This window comes from Phascolarctos cinereus, unplaced genomic scaffold, assembly GCF_003287225.1.
Source record: "Phascolarctos cinereus isolate Bilbo 61053 unplaced genomic scaffold, phaCin_HiC Scaffold_1;HRSCAF=81, whole genome shotgun sequence".
In the NCBI taxonomy this organism is placed as follows: Eukaryota; Metazoa; Chordata; class Mammalia; order Diprotodontia; family Phascolarctidae; genus Phascolarctos; species Phascolarctos cinereus.
The window spans coordinates 211,628,753-211,656,073 of record NW_027555514.1 but is presented as its reverse complement, the minus strand read 5'-3'; the positions used below and the strand labels follow the sequence as shown (position 1 = coordinate 211,656,073).

General features: G+C 41.7%; 1 protein-coding gene across 1 annotated transcript in view; it reads left to right on the top strand.

Annotated features, from left to right (window-relative positions):
• The window catches only part of FAIM2 (Fas apoptotic inhibitory molecule 2), a 59,742-nt gene that overhangs the window by 28,002 nt on the left and 4,419 nt on the right, over positions 1-27,321 (top strand). Inside the window, exons 6-11 of the mRNA XM_020966082.2 lie at positions 1,104-1,154; positions 3,483-3,522; positions 4,411-4,448; positions 5,151-5,238; positions 5,512-5,607; positions 9,512-9,565. Coding sequence (XP_020821741.1) covers positions 1,104-1,154; positions 3,483-3,522; positions 4,411-4,448; positions 5,151-5,238; positions 5,512-5,607; positions 9,512-9,565 — 367 coding nt within the window. The remainder of the gene's footprint in view (positions 1-1,103; positions 1,155-3,482; positions 3,523-4,410; positions 4,449-5,150; positions 5,239-5,511; positions 5,608-9,511; positions 9,566-27,321) is intronic.

Here is a 27,321-nt window from a genome sequence, read left to right as displayed (position 1 = left end):
CCAAATCTTATTGATCCTACCTCCTCAGCATCTTTCACCATCCCTTCTTGTCCCCTGGATTATTGTAGTAACCTCCTAATTAGTCCCCCTTCTTCCAATCTTTCCCTTCTCCACAAAGTTGCCAAAATAACCATCCAAAGCACAGGAATGAGCATATCACTCTCCAAGTTAAAATCCTTCTGGAGCTCCCTAGAATCCCCCCAGATAAACTATAGACTCCTCGGTCTGGAATGTAAGAACTTCTACAATCTTATTTCAGCCTCTCTCCTCAGACTTATTTCATATTAGTCCCTTTTATGTACCCTACCCTCAAGTCAAACTCGCCTCCTAGCTGTTCCTCAAGCTTGGTGTTCCATCTCCTGTCTTAGTGCCTTGGAAGAAGATACTGTCCCCTCCATCCCTGGAAAGCACTCCCTCCTCAACTCTGCTGCCCCAGACCCTTATTCAAGGCTCAGCACAGGTGCCACTTTCTTGGGAAAGCCTTCCCAAAGGGTACTGCACCCTCAAACCCGTTGTTAGCACTTTCTCCATCCTTAAACCACCTTGTATTTACTTACCTTACTCTATTAACTTTTACTTACCTTAAATATACCACTTCCTCCTCCTACCACTCTCCCTCACCCAGTAGAAAATAAGGCTCTCTCCCTCCCCCCCCCCCCGCCGTGGCAGGGACTATTTCCTCACATAGGTGAATGCCTGCTACTAGTAGGTGCTTAATAAATGCTTGTTGAATTGAATTACATCGAAGTCATGGATGGCAACATGGTCTAGTGGAAAGAGCCCTGGGTTTGAATACTAGTCCTGCTGCTTACTGTTTATAAGATACTATACCTCCTCTCTGGGTGTTAGTTATTAATAACTTATAATTAAGAGGTAGATAGTGAATTAGACAATCTCTAAGGTTCCTTCTACTTTTAATGCTACAGTATTAAGCATTCCCTACAGTCAGGGCTTTCTCACTTCAATCAGTTCTCTTAATTTCACCAAAGTTGTCCCTCTTGGGGGAGGCGTGGGGTGGGGGGGTTGGGGAAAGGAGACAGTTCCTCACTCTCCTGGCTCTGGGTACTAGATGGCTAATGGTATGCATCTTCTCCTTCCCTCAGTGCTGTTTTCTTCATGACTTATCTAATTCTGGCCTGCTGTTCTGGACCAAGGTATGTTCATTTAAGGGGCAGCCAGATTGGGAAGAAAAACAAGATGTGAGGCAGGAAATTGGGATTTGGAACCCTAGGGACCCATGTTCTGCACAGCCCTTTGAAGATCCAGTTGTTCTGTATCTCCATCAAGATCTTCTTGTGTACTGACTTTATATAGACTTGAGAATGGGGGGAAGTCTTCAGAAATGGTGTGATAGTTAAGGAAGCAGGAGGGATCTAGCCCTCTAGTATAATTACTCAGTCAACAGTCATTTATAAAACACCTACTGGGTGCCAGAAACTGGGTTACTGGGGATATCATAACAAAAATGAAATAGTCTATGCCTTCAGAGAGCCTACCTTATATAGGGGAAGATATCATATACGCACACACATATATGTTGTATGTAAACATATGTATTATGCATATATATGTGGTATATACAAAATAAAAGGCATTGGGGGAAAGCACTAGCAGCTAGGAGGTCAGAAAATTTTTCTTTATAAGGTGGCACTTGAGTTTTAAAAAAAATAATGGATTATAAAAGGCAGAGGTGAGAAGGGAGTTAACTCTAGGCATGAGAGACAGCTGTGGAGATGGGAGATGGAATTTCACATGTGAAGAATAAGAAAGCCAGTTTGGTTGGACCACAGAGTGAGTGAAGGGCAGTAATATGTAATACGGTTGAAAAGGTAGGTTGTGACTAGGTTGGGAAGGGATTTAAATGCCAGAGGAGTTCATAACTGATCCTAGAGACAAAGGTGGCAACTAGAGTTTACCAAATAGGGGAGTGACATGTGCATTATTTAGGGAGATCACTTTGGCAGTTACCTATGTGGAGAATGGGTTGGAGAAAGGAGAGATTTGAGACAGGAGACAAATTAGGAGGTTCTTACAGTAGTCCATGGGAGAGTGATGAGGACATGAATTAGGGATGGTGGTTATGTGAGTGGAAAGAAGGGGGAAGATACCAGATGTTAGCAAGGTAAAAATGAAAAGATTTGGTAACTGAATAGATATGTGGAATGAAGAAGAATGAGAATGAGAAGTCAAGGATAATAAGAAGCCAAAGTTGTGAAACTGGGGGCCTGGAAGAATGTTGGTGCCCTTGACAGAAATAGAAAAGTCAGGAAGAGGAATGGGTTTGAAAGGAAAGAGACTAAGTTCAATTTTTACCATGTTGAATATGAGATGCCTACAGGACATCTGATTGGAAATATCCAACAGGCAGTTGGTGATGTGAGACTGGAGAGCAAAGTAAAGACCAGGGAGATAGCTAGGTAGTTAGATAGCTGGATAGATAGATAGATAGATAGATAGATAGATAGATAGATAGATAGATAGATAGATGAATGGATGGACAGATGGATAGAGAAAGAGAGAGAGAGAGAGATAGGAGAGTCATCTGTATAGGGATAGATGATAACTGAACTCATAGAAACTGTTAAGATCACTAGGTGAGAATGTATAGATATGGAAGAGAAGACCAGGATATAGCATTGGGGTATACACAATTGGAGAATGTGGTACGAGTGTTGCTCCAGCAAAAAAGACTGAGAAAGAGTAGTCATACAGGTAGGAAGAAAACCAAGTGAGTGCAGTGTCTCAAAAACCCAGAGAAAAGAATATTTAGAAGGAGAGAGGTGGTCGATACTCAAAAGCTGCAGAAAGGTCTACAAGAATAAGAACTGAGAAAAGAAATGGCAACTGAGAGATTGTTGGACTTTAATCAATACCTTGACTAACCTTAACTCTGGAGGACCAATGATGAAGCATGCCATTCACCTCCTGATTGAGAGATGATGGATTAGAGGTGTAGCATCAGACACATTTGCAAGCATCACCAATGTGGGGGTTTGTTTGGCTTGACTCTGTTTATTCATTACAAGAGAGGGTTTTCATTTTAAAATTGGGGTGGGGGACTTAAATGGAATAGAAAGGTAATGATAATGATTCCAGAAAAAGAGAAAAAGAGGTCATTGAAGCATTTTTAAAATGTATAAAAGATGTAGAAGGAAGTTCAGAGGGAGGCAGACAAGCAGGACAACTTTGAAACTCAAGAGTTGAAGTTACTGTAAACTCTTTAAAAAGCAAGCTGTCTAAAATAGAGCTTTGCAGTTTCATATGTAGTTTTTTCTTTTCTTCTTTACATATAGAAATGTTCATATTTGTTGGTATTATCAAGCTCAGCATAACATTTTTAAAAGATTTCTGAAAGTGACCAGTTCAGTGATGAGTTAGGAGCCAGGTTGTAAAGAGTTGAGATGTGAATGAGAAGAAAGAAAGTGAAAGGGGCTCTAGGGGATTCATGGGCCTACCTCTGATCTCTATGATTTGGATTACAGGAGATATTTCCCCTGGAACCTGATTCTCCTGAGCATCTTTGTAAGTGAGGAAGCAGGGGCTGAGGGTGGGCTGGGACAAGGGCTGAGCAGATCTGAGATATGGGCATGGTCCTCCCATCTCTCTGAGGTTTGAGAGTCTAAAACTTAGAGGCAGGATACCATCAGGACCAGAGCATTTCCACTTAGGGGAATGGGTTGAGACTTCAAGGGGCCTTTAGATTGGGGGTGTCCTTTATGATGTTTTTGGGGACAGACAGAGCCATTGCTATCTCAATTCTCCTTTAAAAAAAAGGCACAGTTCCTACCATTCCCTGCCCCACATACACATGAATACACATACACACAGGTCTTTGTGCCTCTCTTCCAATCCATAATCCAGTGGTTTATAAAAATAATTTCAAGAGGGACTTTGTGTTTAGGGTAGGTGTGGTAAAGAGAGGGATAGGGTCTTGGGGTGGGGGTGAGGAGCAGAGATTTAAGTTAGGGATGGGCTGGGAAGTAGAGACAAGATGATAATAAGAAGAAAACACCTAGGCAAATGATATCAGTTCCTGGAGGTTAGGGTAGTTTTCGACCTGTTTCCTGGGGCAGTTTTTATATAGGATTGATGTCTCTGTCTTCCACACCTTACCTGTAGTGGGGATGACCAGGGTTGTATTGGACCTTTTAACTGGATAAGTCAATTCCCAGACCATTGAGTGAAGCTGCCAGGATTAGGACCTGGCCTAGGTCAGAGACTGATGACATCCATCCCTCCTGGGGACTAGGGAATGAGAATAGGGGGTGGGGACAGTAATGTCAGTGGGAGGAAAGAGTGAGGGACAAAACACAAGTGACACCATGAGTGATATGACTCAGATAAAATGAATTTGTGTCCCAAAAAGCTGAGCTCTGGTGGCTCTCCCTTCTAATTTATTTCTTGTTGCAGACCCTGTCTATGGCCTACCTCACTGGGATGTTGTCCAGGTAATGAAAAGGGAAGAGGTGGGAGATAGTAGAACTGGAATTCTGGGAAATAGAGGAACCTGGCCTACCTTTTCTAGACTGAATTGTCAATTTACAACTGGCTGCATCAATCCTTCTTTCTAAGAGGGGAGAGGGCAGCCAGAGCCAAATCTAATCAGTTCCATGTCTCCCCACCAAGTAGCTCATATTTCCTAAACTTCCTAATACCACCAAGGCAAAATTACACACACACACACACACACACACACACACACACACACACACACACACACACAAATAGTGGTGTACACCCTCTCTTAGGCTATACCTCGCCCCTTTGTGACTCCTTACAAGAATGCTCCTTAAAAGTCGCTTTCATCAACTTTTTTTACCCATGTTCAAAAATGTAGATGTCTGATGGTTAGACACAGGGGGTGATTTGCCCTCAGCTGTACTTCCTAGGAACTTCCCTGGGGAAACTGAGCCCTAAAAACATCTTGATAATCCTGTCCTCCCTACTGAGGGAGGAAGTGGGTAGCCCAAGGTAAGAAAAGATTTCCAGGCTCTGCTCAGGAGTAAAGGGGCTCTTTGATTCTAACAAAGGAGAAAGGTAGGGATCAGTGGGATGCAGGTGAGCTCCATTCCATGAGATCCCAAACCAGACAACCTAGTCCTAGGTTCCAGGTCCTACCTGCTCAGCTGACAGAGATTTTTTCTCCACAGTTACTACAATACCAAGTCCGTGCTTCTGTGTCTGGGAATCACTGCCCTGGTCTGCCTCTCCGTGACTTTGTTCAGCTTCCAGACCAAGGTTAGTCAAAGGACCCCAAGTGGGTGGGGGAAGGGAGACCACAGGCTGGGTGGGAATCAGCAGGGTTGGGGCTATCTGGAAATGAGAGATCGGGGGAAGGGGTGATCTGGAGTCCACATCCAGAGAATGAGTAAAACTCCACAGCTGGGTGGAGGAAGGAGAAGAGAAAAGGGCAGTATCAAGCAAGATTTGGAAGGTGGACAGAGGCTGTTGATCATAGAAGTAAGAGGTCCTCCCAACTGATGCCCCTCTATTGGCTTCTCTCTCCCACAGTTTGACTTCACATCCTGCCAAGGCATCCTCTTTGTGCTTCTCATGGTTATGTTCTTCAGTGGGATCCTTCTGGCCATCATCCTTCCCTTCCAATATGTGAGTCACCTCCCCCCTCCACAAACCCCCATCCTCACATCCCTGCCCAGGCTTTCTCCGCCCCTCTCTCTCCCCTTCTATTCCCCTCCTATCCCCGAGGGCTTCAAGCCAACAACAAGCCAGGCAGGTCCCTGCTGGGGGTCTGTATGTGCCTGCTTTTCCCCTGGCCTCCAGGCAAGGATGTTGGACAGCTAAACCCAGGTTAGGGACACTGAGGGCAGGCACTGGGAACAAGGAGTTGTGGGGGGAGGGAAGACCAGATGGCGGTGACAGTTAGACTAGTTAGGAGGTAGTTGTGTCATCACCCAGCAGCCCTACCCTGGGCTTGGCAGTGAATACCATGTGTACTGGCAGGACTGGAAGCTAAAGACCATGGGCAAACAAGGTGGCTTTTCTTTGGCAGGTACGGGCACCTGCCTGACTCCTCAGCTGACATCCGGTTTCATGTTTGTCATGCATGGAGGGCTGAGGGGAGGAGAAAAATTGAAACCACAGTGAGGGTAGATGGGGCTGGGGGGGGGGTGGTCATCTGGAAGGCCAGACTGGCATTGATTAGAGATGCTCTAAATGGGAGGCTCAGGGGTCACCTGGAGGTCAAACAGACATCGAATAAGGGTTGGAATATCTGTGTAAGAGCTAGTACAAAAGGCTTGGTTGTTTGTTTGGGTTTGGGGAGTGGGAGTGGGAATCCACCTGCTGGGACTATGAAATCCTCAGCCTTTTAGAATAAAACTGCCACTGAAGAGAGTTGAGTCAGAGCAAGGGAAGAGATGTAGTGACGCTCCATGGCTGTTGTTGTGGAGCAGGAAGAGGAAAGAATAGGTTTAGGAAAGTGAGGTATAGCTTGGGGTTCGAATACCATTGCCCCCAGGATATTGGGCTAGAAAGCTCCACATAGGTGTCTCTATCTCCTTTGCTTTCCCCTCCCCCATCCCACACTTGGCCGCTCTTCAGCTTTGGCACCAGGAACTGTGGGGAGAGGCCACATTGGCAGCAGTCACAGCATCCTTCTCCCCTGACCTCTAGCCAAATACCCAAACATGGATGTGATCCCACCACCACCAGCAAGGTTGGGAGAGAAGGGGAGGCATCAATAGGAAAGATCAAAGGGTGGGGGGAGTCTAGTTAGAACACTAACCCTGTCCCTTGCTGCCACATCCCCCGGATCAGAGGTGGCTTCAACTCAGAGCCCCCAGTATTTTCTTGGCAGTTGCCTGGATCCTGTTGATCAAGGGAGGGGCTGGAGCTAGACTGGGGCACCTGAGGGAAATGGGGCGGGAGTGACAGGAAGGGGCCCCCATAGCATCAAGGAGTCCATTGTTGACCTGAATTGGTCAAGCAAGTCTTTTGTGTTTCCAAGAATCTGTATAGCCAGGGCCTTGAGGAGGGTGAGGCATATGTGACATTGAAGGCAGGCTGGATTCCAGTAGGGGGATGGATATTGCCCGCCTTAGGAAGTGTTAAGTGGTAGGGAGCCTGGGATGGTAGCAGGAAGGAGATGAGAGGAATGCAGTCCTGCAGAATATTCCCTACACTTAGATTCCCTGGGGGGGAAGATAATTAGAAGGGAGCAAATGGCATTCAATTCAGCATCAGAAAACCTGGATTTCAATCCCTGCTCTGACACTTACCGTACATATAACAGTGGGAGAGTCACAACCTCAGTTTCCTCATCCATAAAATGAAGGGTAGATCAGTTGATCTCTAAATCTAGTTCTAAATCCATAATCTTGACTGCATTAGGTTCTACTTCTTCGTTCTATTTAAGTCATGGAAGCTTTATTAAGTTTCTGTTTTGTTCAGGGTGTGCTCAGCACTGATGATACGAAGATGAAAAGGGGAGAAGACCTATATACAAATAAGTTAGATACAATGTAGAATGTGATAAGGACAAAAGAGGGGTCTAACTCTATAAGAAATGAGAAGTAACCATCGCTTTCAACTGAGCAGTTGAGTAGGAAGACTTCATGCCAGGCAGTCCTAATCTCTTAAAGTTGTCTAGCAAGGACCTTCAGAGATCATCCCCTCCCTCCTATTCTCTAAGCCCCTTTTCCAGCCCATTCTCCCCTTCCCACTCCTCTCTCCACTGTCAATGGAGAGAGAGAGCACCAGAGGGAGAGGATGCCCAGTATTTGCCATCTGGGAACTCCCAAGTCTGATGAAGACAATGTCACCCTCAGCGAAAACAGACACAGAGAAATAAATGTGAGCTTTATAATCAAGCAGAAAGACTATGAGGAGGGAAAACAATTAGAATTAATCTGGAAAGGCTTCCAGGAATGGAAGCTAAGGTTGCTTATTGCTAACTAACTGAGGGGAAGTGTGAAGCAAGATTTGGAAAAGAAAGAGGGAACACATCATCCCAGGCTGGGGGACAGGTTCATGGAAAAATTTGGAGATGGGAGAGGGAAGAGATGGAAACTGCATGTTGTGTGGAAAGCGAGAGTTTGAATTGTGTATGTCAAATACACAATACTGACAAATGCAGCCGGATTCTGGAGTTGCATGTTGAAAGAAATCAGACTCATCAGAAGATCCCAAGGCAGCTGATTCTCCATTTTCCAGGGGACAATGAACCCAAATGTGTATAATTCAGACCCTTCACTTCTCTTGATTACTTCTCTCGGACCCATATTGGGCAGCAGGGAGACTGAGGAGATAATAGGTCTTTTCTAGTGGCTTCATCTTTGGGAAAGGCAAGAATTTTGACCATTTCAATCACCTATGCAAAAAAACCTTAGATAACCAAGAACAGACTATTTGCTGTTTCTGCTTCCTAGTGGAAGTTACAGACAGGGGGATTCTAGTTCAACATAAATGGGGCAGGGGGAACCTCCTAACAGTTAGAGTCAGTTAATAAACATTTATTTAGTACCAGCTAGGTACCAGACACCGAGCTAAGCTCTGGGGATACAAATATGGAAGAAGGGACAGCTAGGTGGTGCAGTGGATAGAGCACCGGCCCTGGAGTCAGGAGGACCTGAGTCCAAATCCAGCCTCAGACACTTGGCACTTACTAGCTGTGTGACCCTGGGCAAGTCACTTAACCCCAATTGCCTCACCAAAAAAAAGTCAAAGGATCTGAGTTCTCCTCCCAGCTTAAGCAAAAACAACAATAATATTTTAAAAAAGAGTAGAAGGAAGGGTAGTCAGAGACAAGGCATGGAGAAGTTCAAAGGAGTGCACCTGGGTGGGAGAAAAGAAGCAAAAGAGAAGGAAACAAACATTTGTATAGCACCTACTATGTGCCAGGCACTGTGCTAAGTACTTTACCAATATTATCTCATTTGATCCTCACAATAACCCTGGAAGGTAGATGCTATTATTGTCTCTATTTTCCAGCTGAGGAAACTGAGGCAAACAGAGATAAAATGACTTGCCTAGGGACACACAGCTAGTAAGTATCTGAGGCTGGATTTGAATTCATGGTTTCATGACTTCAGGCCAGGTGATCTCTCCATTATGCCACTTAGTTAATTAGAGCTGTCTGGAAGGAGAATGGATTACTTCAAGAAATAGTGAATTCTCTATCACTTCCAGTAGAGGCTAGAAAACACTTATGTAGGATGTTGAAGAGGGAGTTCTACCCCAGGCATTAGACTAGATGATATGTGAGGGCCCTTCCATTTCTGAGGCTCTGTTATCCTCTCTTTGTCTGTTCACCCTGCTCCCTCCAGCCAACCCTACTCCTCACCTTTTCTCCAGAGTCATTTAATTATACATTTATTAAGTGTTTGCTGAGTGTAATGTACTGTGCCAGAGCCTAGGGATACGAAGCCAAAAATGATTCTATCCCTTCCATGGAGGAGTTTACTTTCTCCTAGGAGGATTCAGTGTGTACACAGATAAGTAAATACAAGGTAATTTGAGTCTGTATCATCAGTTTGTATCTCTGTCCCGGCAGGTACCTTGGCTTCATGGGATCTATGCTGTGCTGGGAGCAATCGTGTTTACAATGGTGAGTCTGCCCAAGCCCCCAAAGGGTACGGGGGCCCATGCAGCCTGGGTTTTAGCTTCTCTTGTCTTCTGGTTGACACTTGCTCAGTTTCTTCCTCCATAATCATCACCAGGGCGATGATGAATTATCCTCCTCTTCCTCCCTTCAAGATTATTCATCGTGTACCTGTAAGTGGCAGATGTAGTCTATAAGATAGGTACAAGAGAAGTGAAAGGAATAAGCAGCAGAAATATTAAATCAAGGTGAGCAAGGGTGAGAATGGAGGACAATTAAATGTGTCATTGGAATGATGGGTGGGATGGCCAGAGAAGTCATCTGGATGGAGCCTTTCCCGAAGCTATCAGTCAACCTGGGAAGGCTTCCAAGAAGAGGGGAGCATTCAGAAACTATGAGAAGGATGAAGAGACATCTTGCAGGGCACATTCTGGGACTCCAGCATAGCCTAGAGGAAAGTGTAGAGGCAAGAGTCACATAGTTACTGAGTGTCTGAGGCCAGATTTGAACTCAGGAAGATGAGTCTTCCTGACTTCAAGGCTCCATGCACTACGGTGCTACCTAGCTGCCCCCCCAGCCTTCCTAGAGCTTACAATCTAGTAGAGTAGTAAAATAGGTAAACAAATAACTATGTACAATGAAGATTGTGTTAAGTCCAGTGAGGGAGGCTGTAAGTGATGTCCTCCCCTGAAGAAAACATCACCAGTCAGTCATTTCTTTTTATATTAGGATGTTTACTGTTATTTATGGATTACTTAGCATGTATTGCCAATGTAAGTCTGTAGTGTAAGAAATGTGATACTTTTGTAGGGGGCAATTTTAGTCAATCTGATTGAATATTTTCAGAAACTGAAAGAGACCTTGTTTTAGTACTAAATGGGGGGAGGAGATCCCAACTGGTTAGTGTCAGAACAAATTCTTGTTCTATCAGAGGTGTCAGATATGTGCATACCGCCCACCATACTTCTGAACCATGTTAAAATATAATTGGTAAATATTTAACAAAATAAATATAAACACAATAAATACATAGATAATGTTAGTATGTGGTTTTCAAAGTCAATATGCAGGACACAGGGATCCTTATTGCTCTAGGTGATATGATGAGAATTACTGTCTTTCTCTTGGCTCTTAATGCATTTATTTCTATTACACAATGCTTCCTTGGAAGGTTTGGAAAAAGTGATTAGATAGGGCTGAGGGAAGAAGATGAGGGAGAAGGTTGCAGGTGAAGGAAATGATTAATTCAAAAGTTCAGTCAAAATGAAGTGCTGCTTACCTAGCTTGAGCACAAAGCCCAAATGAGGAAAAAGATTGGTGGAAAATCTGAGGGAAGAAGCTGATTTCAAAATAAAGAAAGAAAGCTCTGAATTTGGATTGACTCCAAGAGGTAATAGTGAGCCACAGTAAGCTTCTGAGTGAGATATTCTCTCTAAATGTCATCAAAGGAGGATAATCCTTGTGTGGCAAGAGTGGCTGAAGGCATGGATTCTTTTGTAGCCATAGAGGTATGCAGAAGGCTCTTTCTAGGGTGGAGGCTGTGGGAACAGAAACCTCAGAGGCAGGCCCTGCTGGTTGATGATACCATAGAACCTGTCTGCCAACGGAGCCTGCTTACTCACCTGGTTTCTCTTGCTTCCCCACCACCACCCAGGTCTGTCAATGTGTTCCTGGCCTAGTGTCTTGCCTTGCCATCTGTAGAGAACATTGGTGCCTCACAGGGAACCCTGGGATGGAGTGGAGGTTCCTGGAGGGGACTGTCTTTCCAGTCCCATCTGCTGGCCTCATCACATTCTGAATAGCTCCCAGAATTTTGGAAGGGATTTCAGCAGCTGTCACATAGGAGCCAAACTTAAGCTGGGAAATTGATTTAATAGCTTCCTTTGTCAAGCTTCAGGATGATAAATTAAACCTATCTCTGAGTCACAGTATACAAAGATACTGTAGCATCTATTTGTCCCCAGTCTTTTTATGACTGATCTAATAATTATAATGTATAAGAATGTAATAATCTAACAATAATAATAATTAGGCCTCTAATTGAGGACTATTAATGTTTTTCATAGAAACCTTTGGTCACCAGATCTCCAGTCTGGTTGGAAGGACCCCTTCTCAAAATTATGTTTTTAAATGTATAAGATAAAATACCTAGGTTGATGAAGGAAGCCAATTATATTAAAATAAAGATGTACATTTTTCCCCATTCAAGTTCACAGATACTTCCCCCTCAAATTATCCATAGACCATGGGGGTAGAGGGGAGAGAACAGCATCTGTGGACCCCAGGTTGAGAAACCTTTCTCTAAATAGACTTGGCCAGGATAATTCTGCAGGTTATATGCATCCGGGACAAAGGAAATAAAATTTGTGCCTTCTCCTTGTAAAATGCCATCCACAGGAAAAGACTCACCTTTTCCCTTTGTCACTGGAAAAACATTGGCCTTGGAAGTTGGGGCTCTGAGTTCCAGTCCTAGCTGTGACATTACTTGACTGTGGAACTATTTAGACAAGTCCCTTGAATACTCTGGGCTTCCGTATTCTTTCCTGTTGGGTAGGATAGGATTGAGTTCTTGTCATTGTAAAGCACTAATATTCTAGGATTGTAAACCAGGTTGCTCCATGCGGGGGCTCAGGAAAAGGAATATAGGACTCCCAGGCCATAAGTGCTGTCTGACTTACTATCTTGCCTTTCTCACCCCGCCAGATGAGGTTGTTCATTAGTATCAGTTTCCCCCTCTATGAGATGGGCAGCACCCTAGTGGGTGGGAGTGGGACAAGACTTATAAGAGGTAAGATAGGATGGAGTAGGAGTGGCAGAGAACCAGAGAGATTTCAGAGCTGGGTCAAGACTATGACTCATGTACCCTGTCTCCCTGTAAGAGCTCTCTGGGTTCATATTTGCTCAATGTCTCTGGTTCCTGAATCACCAGCAAAGGTTTTCTTGAGGGCTCCTATTCAAAATGCACCCCTGCTAGTTTCTTTGTTCTCTCGTCCCACTCCCTCAGCTTCAGCTTCTGTTCTCTGCCCCTTCTAACCCCAGCCAATTCTCAAGTTCCCTCACAGTGCTCTGCGTTGGAGTACTAGGTCTCCGGACGGGCAGGAAACGACAGTCTCTCTAGAAAATCTGTCTCACGGCAGTGGTGAGGTATGATTGAGAGATTGGGGAAATTTCTAGGCACCCTGTATTCTCTGGGACCCTAAGGTCCATATGTCCCTCCTCTCTCCCAGGCTAGGGATAACCTGCCCTTCCCCCCCGCCTCTACCTACTTCCTGACCAATGATTTCAGAGCCCTTGGACACAAGAACCAGTGGATGAGTGAGTCAGGCTGGAGCGTGGCCCTGGCATGAACCTCATCCCTCTTTGCCTTTCCAGCATACTTTTTATTAAGGTATTTTGAAGAACCCAGAAGGTAATGTTGCAGAAGGAGTATGCTATGACAAAGAGAGGTGGGAGAGTTCAGGGATGGGCCATAGGCCATTTGGTTTCTAGTCCTGGCTCAGCCCATGGTCTTGATAGACCGTGTGGCTTTGGGCAGGATTCTTTGCTTCTCTGGGATCCCTGCCCTGAGCTATGAGATGAGAACTTGAGTTGCCCAATCCTTTGGTTCTTTCTGGGTGAAGCAGAGGTCTCTATATTGCTAAAGTGGCAGTAAAAACCAAGCCCTTCCCTAAAGACGTAGGAAACAAATCAGGCAGAATAACAGAAATGGAATCTCCCAGGCCTTTCCCTTAGGCTCCCCTTTGTGCATTTCTGTAGAGAGACTCATGCAGAGGGCCAGAGGTGACATACCAGGAATGAGGAGGGGTTGGTGGATTAAGGGGATCAAAGGGTATAAGGGGTTAGAACAGGGCTTCTTAAACTTTTTTCACTCTTGGTCCCTTCAGTGCTTCTTAAACTGTGGGTCATGACCTACTGGTTTAAAACAGCCACAAGCATTGAACAAAATAATTGCTGGGCAGTAAAATTCCAATCAAACTTCAAATATGAATTTGTTGTAGTCCTAGGAGATACAGACAACAGGAAAGATCCAGAGGCAGACACCGGTGAAGGCAAGCACTGCTGGAGGCTGAACTCAAAAGATAGCAGCAATGAAATGCTTGGGCTCACTTTGTCACCTGAAGGGACCTTTGAATTATTCTGTTGCCCTTTTATCTCTGAGGAAATTGAGTGGCCAAGAGTTTCCCAGCATCACCCAGCTGATTACCGACAGTCCTGGGGCTTTCACCCAGCTTTCATGTATCTGCTAGTCTCAACTTCTTTCCGCTGTGCTTTGATGTCTCCATTTCATCAATGCACAAATTGTTCCTTGATTTATTTCCCCAGCATTTAGCTCAGCACTTCACATGAAGTAAACACTTCGTACATGCATTTTTATTTATTTATTTATTTTATTCCTTCATTCATTGAGAAGCACTGTAGCCTGTGGGGAAAGGGAGCCCTGATAGTCAGGAGACTTAGATTCTAGCCTAGCCCGTTCTGCCACTGAGTCATTGTTAATGACTTTGGGCAAATCTTTTCACTTCCATGAATTTTGTTAATGACTTTAGGCAAATCCCTTCACTTCTTTGAATTTCATTTTCCTTATTGGGCTATGATTTAGAGGGGAAGGGACCTTTTCTTAAATGAGAATAATAATACCTGTCCTACCTACTTGACACAGATACCAATAGCATATGTGAAAACACATTGAAAACTAAAGTATTATTCAAACCCAGGGTGGTATTATTAATAATAATAACAGCTGACATTTACAGCACTTACTTTGTGCATCAGTTCTAAGTACTTTACAATTATTAACTCATTTATAATCCCCATTTTACAGATAAGGAAATTGAGGCAAACAGGCTAAGTGACTTGCCCAAGGTCACACAGCTCGAACATATGTGAAGCCAAATTTGAACTCAGGTCTTCCTGACTCTAGGCCCAATAGCCTATCTACTGTGCCTTCAAACAACCCTAAATGAATAATATTTATTATTATTTTTAAGTTTACCTTTATTTCTTCCCAGTCCTTGGGTCTTTGGACCTAAGTTCTTTTGCATAGATAGCTCATCTTTAACTAAAAGACCTTTCAAGGGTATCTGGGGTCTTTGGCCCAAAGTCCTTCATAGGATCTAACTCAAGTCCTTCTTGCTGCAACCTGTAGAAAAAGATATGTCTCAGAGTTTGGTTGAGCTGACCAGCCTATTTTCTTTTTAGCTCCCTTTCCACTATCAGAGATCTACCTCACTTGGGGGAGCAAAAGGGGCTGAGTTTCCAGGGAACAGGAAAGATAAGTGGGAGCAGGATCAGACTGCCTGGGAGGATTGCTTATGGAGGGTACTGGGATGGCTTACTTGGCCAGACTATTTCCCCTAGAAGGTGAAAGTGCATTGTGTTCCCCATCCCTAGCCTCACCCCACTCACACTTTCTTAATGCTAACCACCTAAGTGCTAATCCTACTAACACCTTCCTCTGTTTGGGAGGTTCAGGGCAGCTTAACTGAAAGAAAGTGAGGGACGCACCCAGCTTCAGGGAGGGTGTGAGTCAGGAAATGTACTAGGTCTGAATCAATCCTTTATCAGGAAGAAGCCTCAGAGTGCTTTAGTCTGGATTTTTAGAGGAAATGTTGGGAGTGTGGATGGCTAGCTATGGAGATGACTAAATGACCACAGGTTGAAGGGTCAGCATATTGTCATCTGCCTAGTCAGGGCCATATACATGATTCACAGAGAAAGGATGCTCTGTAAAAGGATGCCCAGGTTTTCTGCTTATAAACAGCCTAGAGAGCTTCAATTTGCTTCTTAATTTGCATATTATTGTTATTTTATTATTTTTATATTTATCTTTATTGTTGGCTTATTATTATATTTATTTTTTGTTGTTAATTATACATATATTTCAGATTAACACATATGGCATGCATGTACATGTGCGCGCGCGCACGTGCACAACACACACACACACACGTACACATATTAATTTACTTCAGATAAAACCAAATCACCCTCCCAAAGAAAGGTAAGACTGTCGCCTAGAGACCAGACCATAGTGAAAAATGTTCAAGGACTCTGGTCACCGACAAGGTACCCTCCTCCTTCTGAGAAGACAAGAGGTACTTCTGGGTGAATAAGGCAAAGGTCCCCTCACTTCCCTTTCCCTTCCAACAGCGACACTGCTGGAGTCTGTAGATTTCCTGTGCCTGGGAGCCATAGGCTCCCATACTGAGACCTAAAAGACTTCTAGTTTAAAAGAAATCATTTTGGAAACCTAAAACACACATCTAATTTATTCTGTTCTTTTAAATTTGATTTATCTGTTGTGTGTGTGTTTTAACTTGAGTAAGTTGGAATCAGTATTTTCCCAGTGTAGTTGAATTTTGTTTTCTTTCAGTGTTGGCTTTCTTTATGCTGTTGTAGTCATTTTTCAAAATATATATTTCCTCTGATTCTGGCTAGTTCACTCTGTATCAGTTCATCTTCCCAAATTTCTCTGAATTTTTCATGTCTGTCATTCTTTAATAGTAAAATACTATTTCATTGTATTTATATATCATAACTTGTTCAGCCTTTCCCCAATTGTTGGGCATATCATTTATTCCAGCTTTTTATTAATGCTGCTGTGAATATTTTAGTAAATAAAGATCTTTTCTCTCATGTATCTCCTTACTGGATAAACCTAATGCTGAATCCAAGGCTATGAACAATTTAGTTAACTGTTTCTGACCAATTCAAAATTTCAAGGACAGTTGGATTTATTTACAAATAACCATTGCCAGTTTGATTTCCATGAGGTGATACTTCAGAGTTATTTTAAGTTATTTTGCCTTTCTGTGATTATGAGTAATTGGAATCAATTGTCCAGTATCTACTAAGCATCTGCTATGTGCCAGACACTGTGATAAGCACTGGGGATACAGAGACAAAAATGAAACATTTTGCCCTTAAGAAGCTGACATTCCTTTGGGAATAATTTTTCAGATATTTGTTGATAGATTACATTTCTTCTTTTGGAAACTGTCATTATCCTTTGACCACACATCTACTAAGGGAGAAGGGAAGGGAACCAGCATTTATGAAGCACTTAGTATGTGCCAAGCACTGTGCTAAGTGATTTCCATGTATTATCTCATTTCACCCTCATAACAACCTTGTGAGGTAGGTGCTATTATGAGCTCCATTTTATAGTCAGGGAAACTGAGGCAGTAGAAGTTAAATGACTGGCCTATGGCCACACAACTAGTAAATATGTGAGGCTGGATTTGAACTGAAGTCTTCCTGACTTCAGACCCAGTCCGCTATTTACTATGCCTCCTAGCAGCCTCTCCTAAAGAATGAGACTGCTTTTTAAAAAAAATTTTTAAAGCTTTATTGATGCATTGTGTTTGATATAGCATCATTTCCAAATATACTCTTACCTCTCTTCTCCAGTGAGCCTTCTCTTATAACAAAGGCATGTCTTTTTTTCAAAAGCATTTCTGCATAACCAACCAACACACTAACCTCATCTGACAACATGTGCATTGTTCCATACTTGCAGTCTCTCACACTTCCAATGAAAGTTGGGGAGATGAATGTTCTCATCTCTTCTCCACAGCTCGTTACTTATTATAATTACATAGCATCCAATTTTATTGTATTGTTCTTTTGGTTTACATTGTTGTAGTCATTGTGTATATTGTTTAATTAATTCTGCCTGCTTCATTCAGTGTAAGCTCATACAAGTCTTCCCTTATTTCTGAATTCTTCCTCTTTTTAGAATATAATAATATTCCATTAACATCAAATACAATTTTTGGCTATTTCCCAATTGATGGGCACCCACTTAATTTCCAAGTCTTTGTTACCACAAAAAGTGAAGCTGTGAATGAATGTTTTATTATTTATGAGACTTTTCTCTCTTCAGATTCCTTGAAGTATATGCCTAGAACTAGGATCTCTCCAAATATGTTTTTAACATAGTTGGGCCAATTCACAGCTCAATCAACGATATATTAGTGTGCCTATTTCCTTTTTTCTTTCTTAATTATTTTAATTAACAAAATTTTATTTTCTCTTCCTCCTGCCATCCCCCCATTGGAAAAAAAAACCCTCATAACAAATATATATAGTCAAGCAACACAAATTCCCTCATTGACCATGTTCATAAACATAGCTCTAATTTTTCACCTTTTTTTAGAAATTAGTTATTTGTTTTAAACATTCCTTTTAAATTTTCCTCCCACTCCTTCCCCACCCACTGATAAGGCAAACAATATTATATTAGTTATATATGTGAAATCATGCAAAACATATTTCCAAATTAGCCATATCACAAAAAAAAATAAAGAAAATGAGAAAATTATACTTTAGTTTGCACTCAGAGTTCATAAGTTCTCTCTAAAGGTGGAAAGCATTTTTTCATCTTGAGTCCTTTGAAATTGTCTTGGATCATTATATTGGTCAGACTTGCCAAGTCTTTCACAGTTGATATTGACTTTCACAGTACAACATTGTTGTAACTGTGCACAATGATCTCCTGATTCTTCTCACTTCACTTTGCATCAGTTCATATGAGTGTTTCCAGGTTTCTCTGAAATCTGCCTGCTCGTCATTTCTTATAGCACAATAATATTCCATCACAATCATATGCTCCAACTTATTCAGCCATTCTTCAATTAATGACCTCTTTTAATTAGATCTATTTTTGCTTTTGCTTTGTCTGAGATCATAATTATTACTCCTCCTTTTTCTACTTCAGCTGAAGCATTATAGAGTCTGCTTCAGCCCTTTAACTCTGTGTGTCTTTCTGTTTCAAATGTGTCTCTTGTATACATATTGTTGGATTCTGGTTTCTAACCCATTCTGCTATCCACTTCCATTTTATGGGTTATCTCATCCCACTTGTATACATAATTATGATTACTATTTTCCTTCACCTATTTTCTTGTGTTTATCCTTTTCTCTCTTTTTTTATCCTATCCCTTCTCAGAGTCTGTTTTGCTTCTGACCACTGCCTCCCTTAGTCCACCTTCCCTTTTATCACACACACACACACACACACACACACACACACACACACACATATCTCTTATCTCCTTTCTCTCCAATTTCCATATTGGGTAAGATAGATTTCTATACTCAAATGAGTGTGTGTATGTATACATATTCTTCCCTCTTTGAACCAATTCTGATGAGAGTGAGGTTTAAACATTACCTGCCACCACCCCACCACCTCCGTTTTCCCTCCACTATAAAAACTCTTCCATGCGTGCCTCTTTTATGTGAGAAAATTTTCCACATTCTACCTCTCTCTTCCCCTTTCTCCCAGTGCATCCCTTTTTCTCAACCTTACATTTTTTTCTAGATCATCCCAACATTATCAACTCATACCTGTTCCCTCTGTCTATGTAGATTCCTTTAAACCCTAATAATAGGGGCAGCTAGGTGGCACATTGGATAGAGCACTGGCCCTGAAGTCAGGAGGACCTGAGTTCAAATCCGGCCTCAGACCAAACACTTGACACTTACTAGCTGTGTGACCCTGGGCAAGTCACTTAACCGCAATTGCCTAAAAATAAAAAACAAAAAAATAAAAATAAACCCTAATAATGATAAAGTTCTTAGGAGTTACATATATCATCTCTCCATATAGGAATGTGTGAACAGTTTAACTTTATTGAGTCCCTTATGATTACTCTTTCATGTTTACCTTTTTATGCTTCTCTTGAGTTTTCTTTTTGAATGTTGAATTTTCTATTTAGCTATGGTCTTTTCATCAGGAATACTTGGAAGTCCTCCATTTCATTTAACATTCATTTTTTCCCTTGAAGGATTATACTGTTTTGCTGGGTAGGTTATTCTTGGTTGTAATTCTAGATCATTTACCTTCTAGAATATCATATTCCAAGCCCTCTACTCCTTTAACATGGAAGCTGCTAAATCTTGCATGATCCTGACTGTGACTCCCCAGTATTTGAATTCTTTCTTTCTGGCTGCTTGCAATATTTTTTCCTTCATCCAGGAGTTCTGGAATTTGGCCATAATATTCTTGGGAGTTTTCATTTTGGGATCTCTTTTAGGATATGATTGATAGATTCTTTCAGTTTTTATTTTATCTTCTGGATCTAAGTTACTGGGGCCGTTTTCCTTTATAATTTCTTGAAATATGATGTCTAGGCTCTTTCTCTGATCATGACTTTCATATAGTCCAGTAATTCTTAAATGATCTCTCCTCAGTCTATTTTCTAGGTCAGTTGTTTTACTGGTGAGATATTTCACATTTTCTTCTATTGTTTTTCATTCTTTTGACTTTGTTTTATTGTGTCTTGAAGTATAGTGGAATCATTAGCTTCCACTTACCCATTTCTGATTTTTAAGGAATTATTTTCTTCAGTGAGCTTTGTACCTTTTTCCATTTGGCCAATTGTATTGTTAAGGTGTTACTTTCTTCAGTATTTTTTTCCCTCTTTTACAAAGCTGTTAATTTTCTTTTCATAATTTTCTTAAATCACTCTCATTTCTTTGCTCAATTTTTCCTCTACCACGTTTGTCTCTCTCAGGAATTCTTGCCAGCTTTGGGTCCAGTTGGCATTTTTCTTTGAGGCTTTGCTTGTAGCTGTTTTCACATTGTTGTCTTTTTCTAAGTTCATGTCTTGATTTTCTCTGCCACCATAGTAGCTTTTTATGGTCAAGTTCTTTTGTTGTTGCTTGCTCATTTTCTCAGTATATTTCTTCACTTTAAATTGTATGTTAAAATTGGGCTCTACTCACCTGTGGATGGGGGGGTGCTGTGCCAAGTTTGAGGTTTTTTATGCTGCTGTTTTCAGGGCTTGTTCTGTGAGTCTGCAAGTTTTTGGTGCTTCCAAGGTGGTATTATTGTGGGAAAGCTATGGTCATTGCTCTCTTGGTCTGCTCTCTGGTCTTTACCCAGGAAGAGCCCCTCTTCCCCTGCAATTGCAAGTGTTAGTGTTCCTCTTGGCCCTGGAACTGTGACCATGACCCCTGCTCTCTTGTAACCAAACACAGGCACTCCTCTCTACCCTGTAACTGCAATCCAGAACTGCTTATGAGCAATAGAGTTGCCGATCAGTGCCAGCTGCACCTAGTGCCAGCAGAGTCCCCTGTAATCTCTTTCTGACCAGTTGTCCAACCCTTTTATATCTCTGGGCAGAAAGCTCCAAAAGCTGCTGCTGCTGCTGTTGCAGCCCACTGCTGGTGCTCCTATTATACCCACCCCAGTGTTACAGACCTCTCCTGTGGATGTCCTAAGTTGTCTTAGGCTGAAAAAATGTTTTCCTTTGTGGCAGCTAGGTGGCACAGTGGATAGAGCTCCAGCCCTGGATTCAGGAGGACCTGAGTTCTAATCCAGTCTCAGACACATAACACTCACTGGCTGTGTGACTCTGGGCAAGTCACTTAACCCCAACTGCCTCACACACACACACAAAATTTTTCTCTGACCTTTTGTTATCTCTGCTGCTCTAAAATTTGATTTGAGCCATTATTTTAAGGTTGTTTGGACAGCTATATTGGGAGAGTTCAGCTGAGTCCTAGCTGGTACTCTGCCATCTTGGTCTCTCGTTTTGTACCTTGAGTCCATCATCTCTCTGCCGTGAGATGGGTAGCATGCTTCATCACTGGACCTCTAAAATCTTGGTTGGTCATTGCATTGATCAGAGTTAAAGCTGTCGGTATATTGTATTGTCATTGTATAAATTATTCTCCTGATTCTGCTCACTTTGCTCTACAGAGTTCCCAAGTTTCTCTGAAAACATTCCTTTTCTCAATTCTTACATCACAGTCGTCTTCCATTATATTCATATACCATAATTTTTTCAGCCATTCCCTAATTGATAGGTACCTGCTTCATTTCCAGGACTTAGATACCACAAAAAGTGCAACTATTCCTGAATAAATATTTTGGTATACATGGGACCTCTCTGTCCTCAAATTACCTGGAGTTATGTGCCAAGCAGTAAGATATCTGGGTAAGAAGATCTGGCCATTTTAATTACTTTTCCTACATAATTCCACATTTGTTTTTAGAATGGTTAGGCCAATTCACAGTTCCACCAATAATATATTAGAATAACTACTTATCTTTTGTCATATTTGCCAATTTGCTGAATATGAGACAAAACCATAGAATTGCTTTAATTTGTATTCTTTTTATGATCAGTGATCTAGTGCAATCTTTCATTATTTATTAATAGTTTGGGGGGGTTGTTTTTTGATTTTTTAGAACAATTTGGCCATGTTTTTTGAGCATTTATCCATTAATGACTGAATGGCTCTTGGTCTTATATATTTGTTCTCTATACATCTTGAATATATAGCCCATGTAAACTCTGATGATGCTTCTTCCAACTCCCACCCCCACTAATGCTTGAGAGTGCATCCTTTTCAGAAGCAATGGTAGTGTTGATTTGATTACAATTTCCGAAGCAAGAAGCCAAAAGTAGGAGTTAGGAGGTGGAATAGGAGAAGGAAAGATGAAGGGAAAGGACATATAGAAAGTGATCGCTGAGTTTCCTTTTTACCTCTGCATTTCCTCCAGTTGTTTCCTCAAAAGCTCTTTGAAGTTTCAAACATGAGCTTTTTCTTTGGCCACAAAATGCCAATTCAATCAATAATTTCTTATTTATATTCAGAAGTTCTAGGTAGTTTTATTTTTTCCTCCCTGCAGTATGTACTCAGGTGTTTGGTTTTGGTTTTGGTTTTCAAATTCTACCAAGTTCTTCTTAGAGTACTATAATTCTTAAGTTATACTTACCCGTCCTATCTTTAAGTCAGTGTCTTTGGTATATAGTTCATGCATGCCTTCAATATATTGTTTTGTTTTTCTCTGCCAAAGTTGCTTCTACCTCTGTATTTTTAAGTTTCAGAATGTCTCATTTTCTTCCTCAGAACCACTACTTCTTTGGAGAGTTTTCCGTTGTGTGCTCTAAGTTTTCTCTCCTGTTGTTTGTCTTTGTTAATTCAGCTTTGAGAGCTCTGATTTCCAATCTTTCTTTCTTTTTAGGTATCAGGGGTAAGGTGCTAATAGAGAAATACCCTAAAAACTAGTTTATTTGGAATTCTGTCAATAGGAAATAATCTTTAACAGGTGCATCTTATTACTAATATAATAATTACCCTGAACCACAAGAAGCTCCAAAAGTGCCTTTATAATCATCAAAGAAATATTAATTGTTAAAATATATTCAGTGTTGGTATTATTTGTATTTTTTTAATATTTTAATTTGAAAGTCCATGGATAGGACTTAGATAGAGTATGGATAAAGTCCATGGAAAGAGATTTAGAGTAGCTATTTACTGAGGATAGCATTTTTTCCAGGAACCTATGGAAGCTCTGTCCCAAAGTTTCTTGGACAAGAAGCATCCTTATTTCTGGCCTTCAAAGTGATGAGTGAGAAAGCATGGATGGCTATCCTAATACCTTCTTTTAAAAGTTGCATCTCTCTTTAGAATCATTCTGTAGTTTTTTGCTTTTGTTTCATTTTCTTTGGGAAGCCCACAGAACTCTTTTTTCCACTGAAGATTTTTGGTTCACTTTCCTTCATAGGCTATTATACTGTGTTTCATGGCCTTTAAATTTTTTTTGTTGCTCAGTTTTTCTTCTTTGTGAGTAACATTCATTTTATCTGTTCAGCATCTGGCTTATACACAGCCTTTCTCTCTTAGTCTTTTTTTGTCTTTCATGATTTTTCCTTCTGTTCCCACTAGCTTACTTCTGACTTCCCTCCTCTCTCTTCTGGCTTTTTCCTTTTCCACTTCTGCACAGACCCCTTGAGATTGGGCATCCTCAGTCTAATTGGGTTAGGGGTTCTGAGGGTCTGGCTAGGTCCCTGCTTGAGGTAAACTCTGTAGAGAAGACCTGATCCTAGGTGGGATTCTAGCCCCCTTTCTCTTGGGCATGGAACCTCTTCCCGTCTGGCTGGCTCGGCAATGCCAAGTTTTCTAACCCCTGCCATAGCTGGAATCCCTTTCCTTCAAATGGCTTGGCAGAATTAATGTCTTCTTACTCTTTTGGAGGAGGGGCTGGGAGAGACGTGGTGGGGAGAGGGGATTTAGAGGAGAGGGGATTTAGATTTATTCACTACCATGGGAAAACCAAGCAGGATCCCCTACAATTAGACCTTTAAATAGAAGTTTGCCAGGTTGCTAGAGCTGGCTGCCTGTGCCCAGGGCACATGGTGGGCTGAGGGTTGGGTTGGTGAGTGGGAGCTTTAAATATATAAGTTCTCCATTATTATTTCATGAGCTTTTTATATCCTACTGTATTTCTGTCTTCCCATATTGAAGACTTACATTTAATTACTCTAGATTTAGAGTTTCTTTCTTTTGAGACTTTTTAGGCTGGCTATATATGAAACCAGGGCACCTATCCCCCAGGCTTGTTGTGAGGATAAAGATAATATACAAAGTGCTTCACAAATCTTAAAATCTTATACAAATGTTAGAGTGTCTTTCTCCAAGATTCCTTTGCCTACTCTGCACCTCAAGTGTCCTGGGAACAAATCCAAATATTTTTAGCTCTTGCTTCATTCTTCACTTGTCTTAGGAGCACACCCCTAACAGAGTATACTAGCTAGCATTTATATAATACCTTAAGGTTTTCAAAGCACTTTACAGACAGTATCTCATTTTTTTCCTCACTGCAACCTTGAAAGGTAGGTACTACTATTATCCCCATTCTACAGATGACCTAGGTGAGGCAGGGAGAGAGGTTAAATGACTTGCTCAGGATCACACAGCTAGAAAACGTCTGAGGAAGGATGTGAACTCAGTCCCAGAGTTCTACCCATTGAGCAACCTAGCTGCTTATTGACTGACTGAGTCAAGAACAGAAGGCAGAATCCTTAGAATTCTGGTGTAACACCACCGAAGAGTATTTGCTTTTTAAGAGGGAATTCTTGCAAAATTCAAAGGAAGAAAATTATAGGAAGGGAATAACAGGCAGTGATGTTGATATATTGAGGTAGGGATCACTGTCCATGAAGTACTCCCTTATATCACACCAGAATCCTAGAGAAGAAGCAGAATGAGTGACTCTACTTTAGTACTTTTCTGACCCTTTACTTTTGCAATCACTTCCTTAAGCATATAGATTCTCCTGTCTCAAAGGAAACCCAGAGCTTGGTGGTAACCCAGACAAGAGGAGAAATCCTGAATATACCACAGTTCCCACCCCTAAATGTTTCCTTTCCATAGATGCTACCTTTCCAGATTCCTCTTCACAGTGCTGATACTCCCGGAACCTAGGATCTCACCATGGAGGCTCTGTTTGTCTCACTCGTAACCTCCTTTCAGTCCCTCTTTGCACTTCCTCCTTTTACCACCCACCAATCCAATAAACCAGTCAAAAACTAAAAAGTCTTTAGAAGTAGATATTGGGGCAGCGAAGTGGTGCAGTGGATAGAGCTCCAGCCTTGGAGTCAGGAGGGCCTGAGTTCAAATCTGGCTGCAGACACTTGACACTTACTAGCTATGTGACCCTGGGGAAGTCACTTACCCCCATTGCCTAGCCAAAAAGCAAAAAAAAAAAAAGTAGATATCATATTGGACCTAGAGTAAGAAAAACCTGAGCTCAGATCTTGCCTCAGATACTATCTGTATGACCCTCAGTTTCTTCATCTGTAAAATGAGAATAATAATAGCACCTACTTCACTGGGATAATATGTATAAAGTATTTTGTAAACCTTAAAGAGCTATGTGAATACTAGCGATTATTATTATTATCATCAGTGTTATTATTACTAGACACTCTCAGGGATGTCACTCAGATGTGTTCACCTCCTGCCCTCCTATCTTGCCCTGGAAAAGCATTAAGGGCAGGGTCTACGACAAATGAACATTCATTGAATCAAGCTGGGCTTAGCTGAGGGTGGGATTAGAGTAATAGTGATCTGGAACAATATTAATTTATAATGTCAAGTCAGAAAGTTTGTCTTTATTCCCTCCCTGTCAACTTTCCATTCAGGATCCTTTTCCTCCCTCCTGCCCAGGTGACTATCCACTAAGCTATTCTGTTGATGAAGTTTAAGGGAGAAAGGTAGGGAAAGGAACAAACATTTATTAAGTGCCTACTATATGCCAAGGACTGTGCTACATGCTTTACAAATATTATCTCATTTGATCCTCACAACAACCTTGGGAGTTAAGTGTTCTTATGATCCCCATTTTATACTTGAGGAAACTGAGGCAGAGAGAAGTTAAGTGACTTGCCCAGATCCACATAACTAGTAAATGCCTGAGGCTGTATTTGACCCCAGGTCTTACTGACTCCTGGCCTAGTGCTTTATCCACCTAGGTTTAACATCACCCAAGGGTATTTGCTTTTTAAGAGGGAACTCTTGCAAAACTTAAAGGAAGAAAATTACAGAAAGAGAATAACAGTCAATGACATTGGTATATTGAGGTAGGGATCCCTGTCTATGGAGTACTCCCTCTTGTCACACCAGATAGACAAGCCATCAGGCAGCCACCTGGACCTTGTGAGGCTGACCAAGGTCCTAGATAGAAGGCTTGGTGGGAGTTAAGTGCTTTTGGAAAGAAAAAGAAAAAAAAAGCAACCTGGGTCTTATGCACAGGAAAGGGAAAGAAAGAGGAGCTGTCCATGCTTAGGACATGTAAAGGACAGCCTATATTAACTTGGGCAAGTCACTTCCCCTCTGTGGACTTCAATTCTTTTATTTATTTATTTTAGCTTCTTTTCCTTTTTTCCGTTTTTGTTTTCATTTGGTTTTTTGGGGGGTTGTTTTTGTGTGTGTGTGTTTTTGGTGACGCAGCTGGGGTTAAGTAACTTGCCCAGGGTCACACAGCTACTAAGTGTCAAGTGTCTGAGACCAGATTTTGAACTCAGGTCCTCCTGATTCCAAGGCCAGAACTCTATCCGCTTCACCACCTAGCTGCCCCTTTCTTTTCCTTTTTTCAATGAACAAAAATCTGTTTTTACTCCTTTCTACTCTCCCCTCCCCCAATTCAGTTTTCTTATCTATAAAATGAGCAAGTTGGACCAGATAACTTCTGGTAACCTCTGAGGTTGCTTCCAGCTCCCCATCAGCGATCCTATGAGAGACAGTGAAGGAGCTGCTGCTCCAGCAGCTTAGGATTCCAGTCTGTACGGTTTGAGTGTACGGTTAAAAACAAAAAACACCCAATTGGCCAAGCACAGCCCTTTGCCCACTAAGGACTCTTTTCTCTACGGAGACGTGATAGTTATTCCCCTTATGCAAAAAAGAAAACTGGAGTTCAGTAACTCCCAAAGATTCAGACAGTCAACCCACTATGTCAAAGGTAATGTAAGAGCTGAGGATTTAAAAAAAAAAAAGCAATCCCTGCCCTCGAGGAGCTTACTTCTTCTATTGGGAAAGAGACTATGTACATAAAGATACACACAACATATAGATACAAGACTGAACCCAGATTTTTTGACTCTGTAATACTTTTTTTTTCCATGATGCCACATTGCCTCCTGCAGATATGATCCAGGGGGAATCATGCATAAACTGGGTTAATTTATCTTGCAGCTGAGAGATCTCTGAGAGATTGGGATGGAAAACAGGTAGGTTCAGAATTGGTGTGTATGAGAAGAGGGTTAGGAATGGTTTAGAGCAGGGGGTAAAGGGCCCGATGGATGGGTCTATGGGTCTGAGCAGCCAGGTATCAGCAGGACATTCCCAACAGAATTTTGATGAAGGACACCAAAGATCAAACCCAAAGATCAATCTCATAACATACCCTAGTGGCAATCCTTCTCAGAACAGTCTCTGACAGTAATAACGCTTTCTCCCTTTTG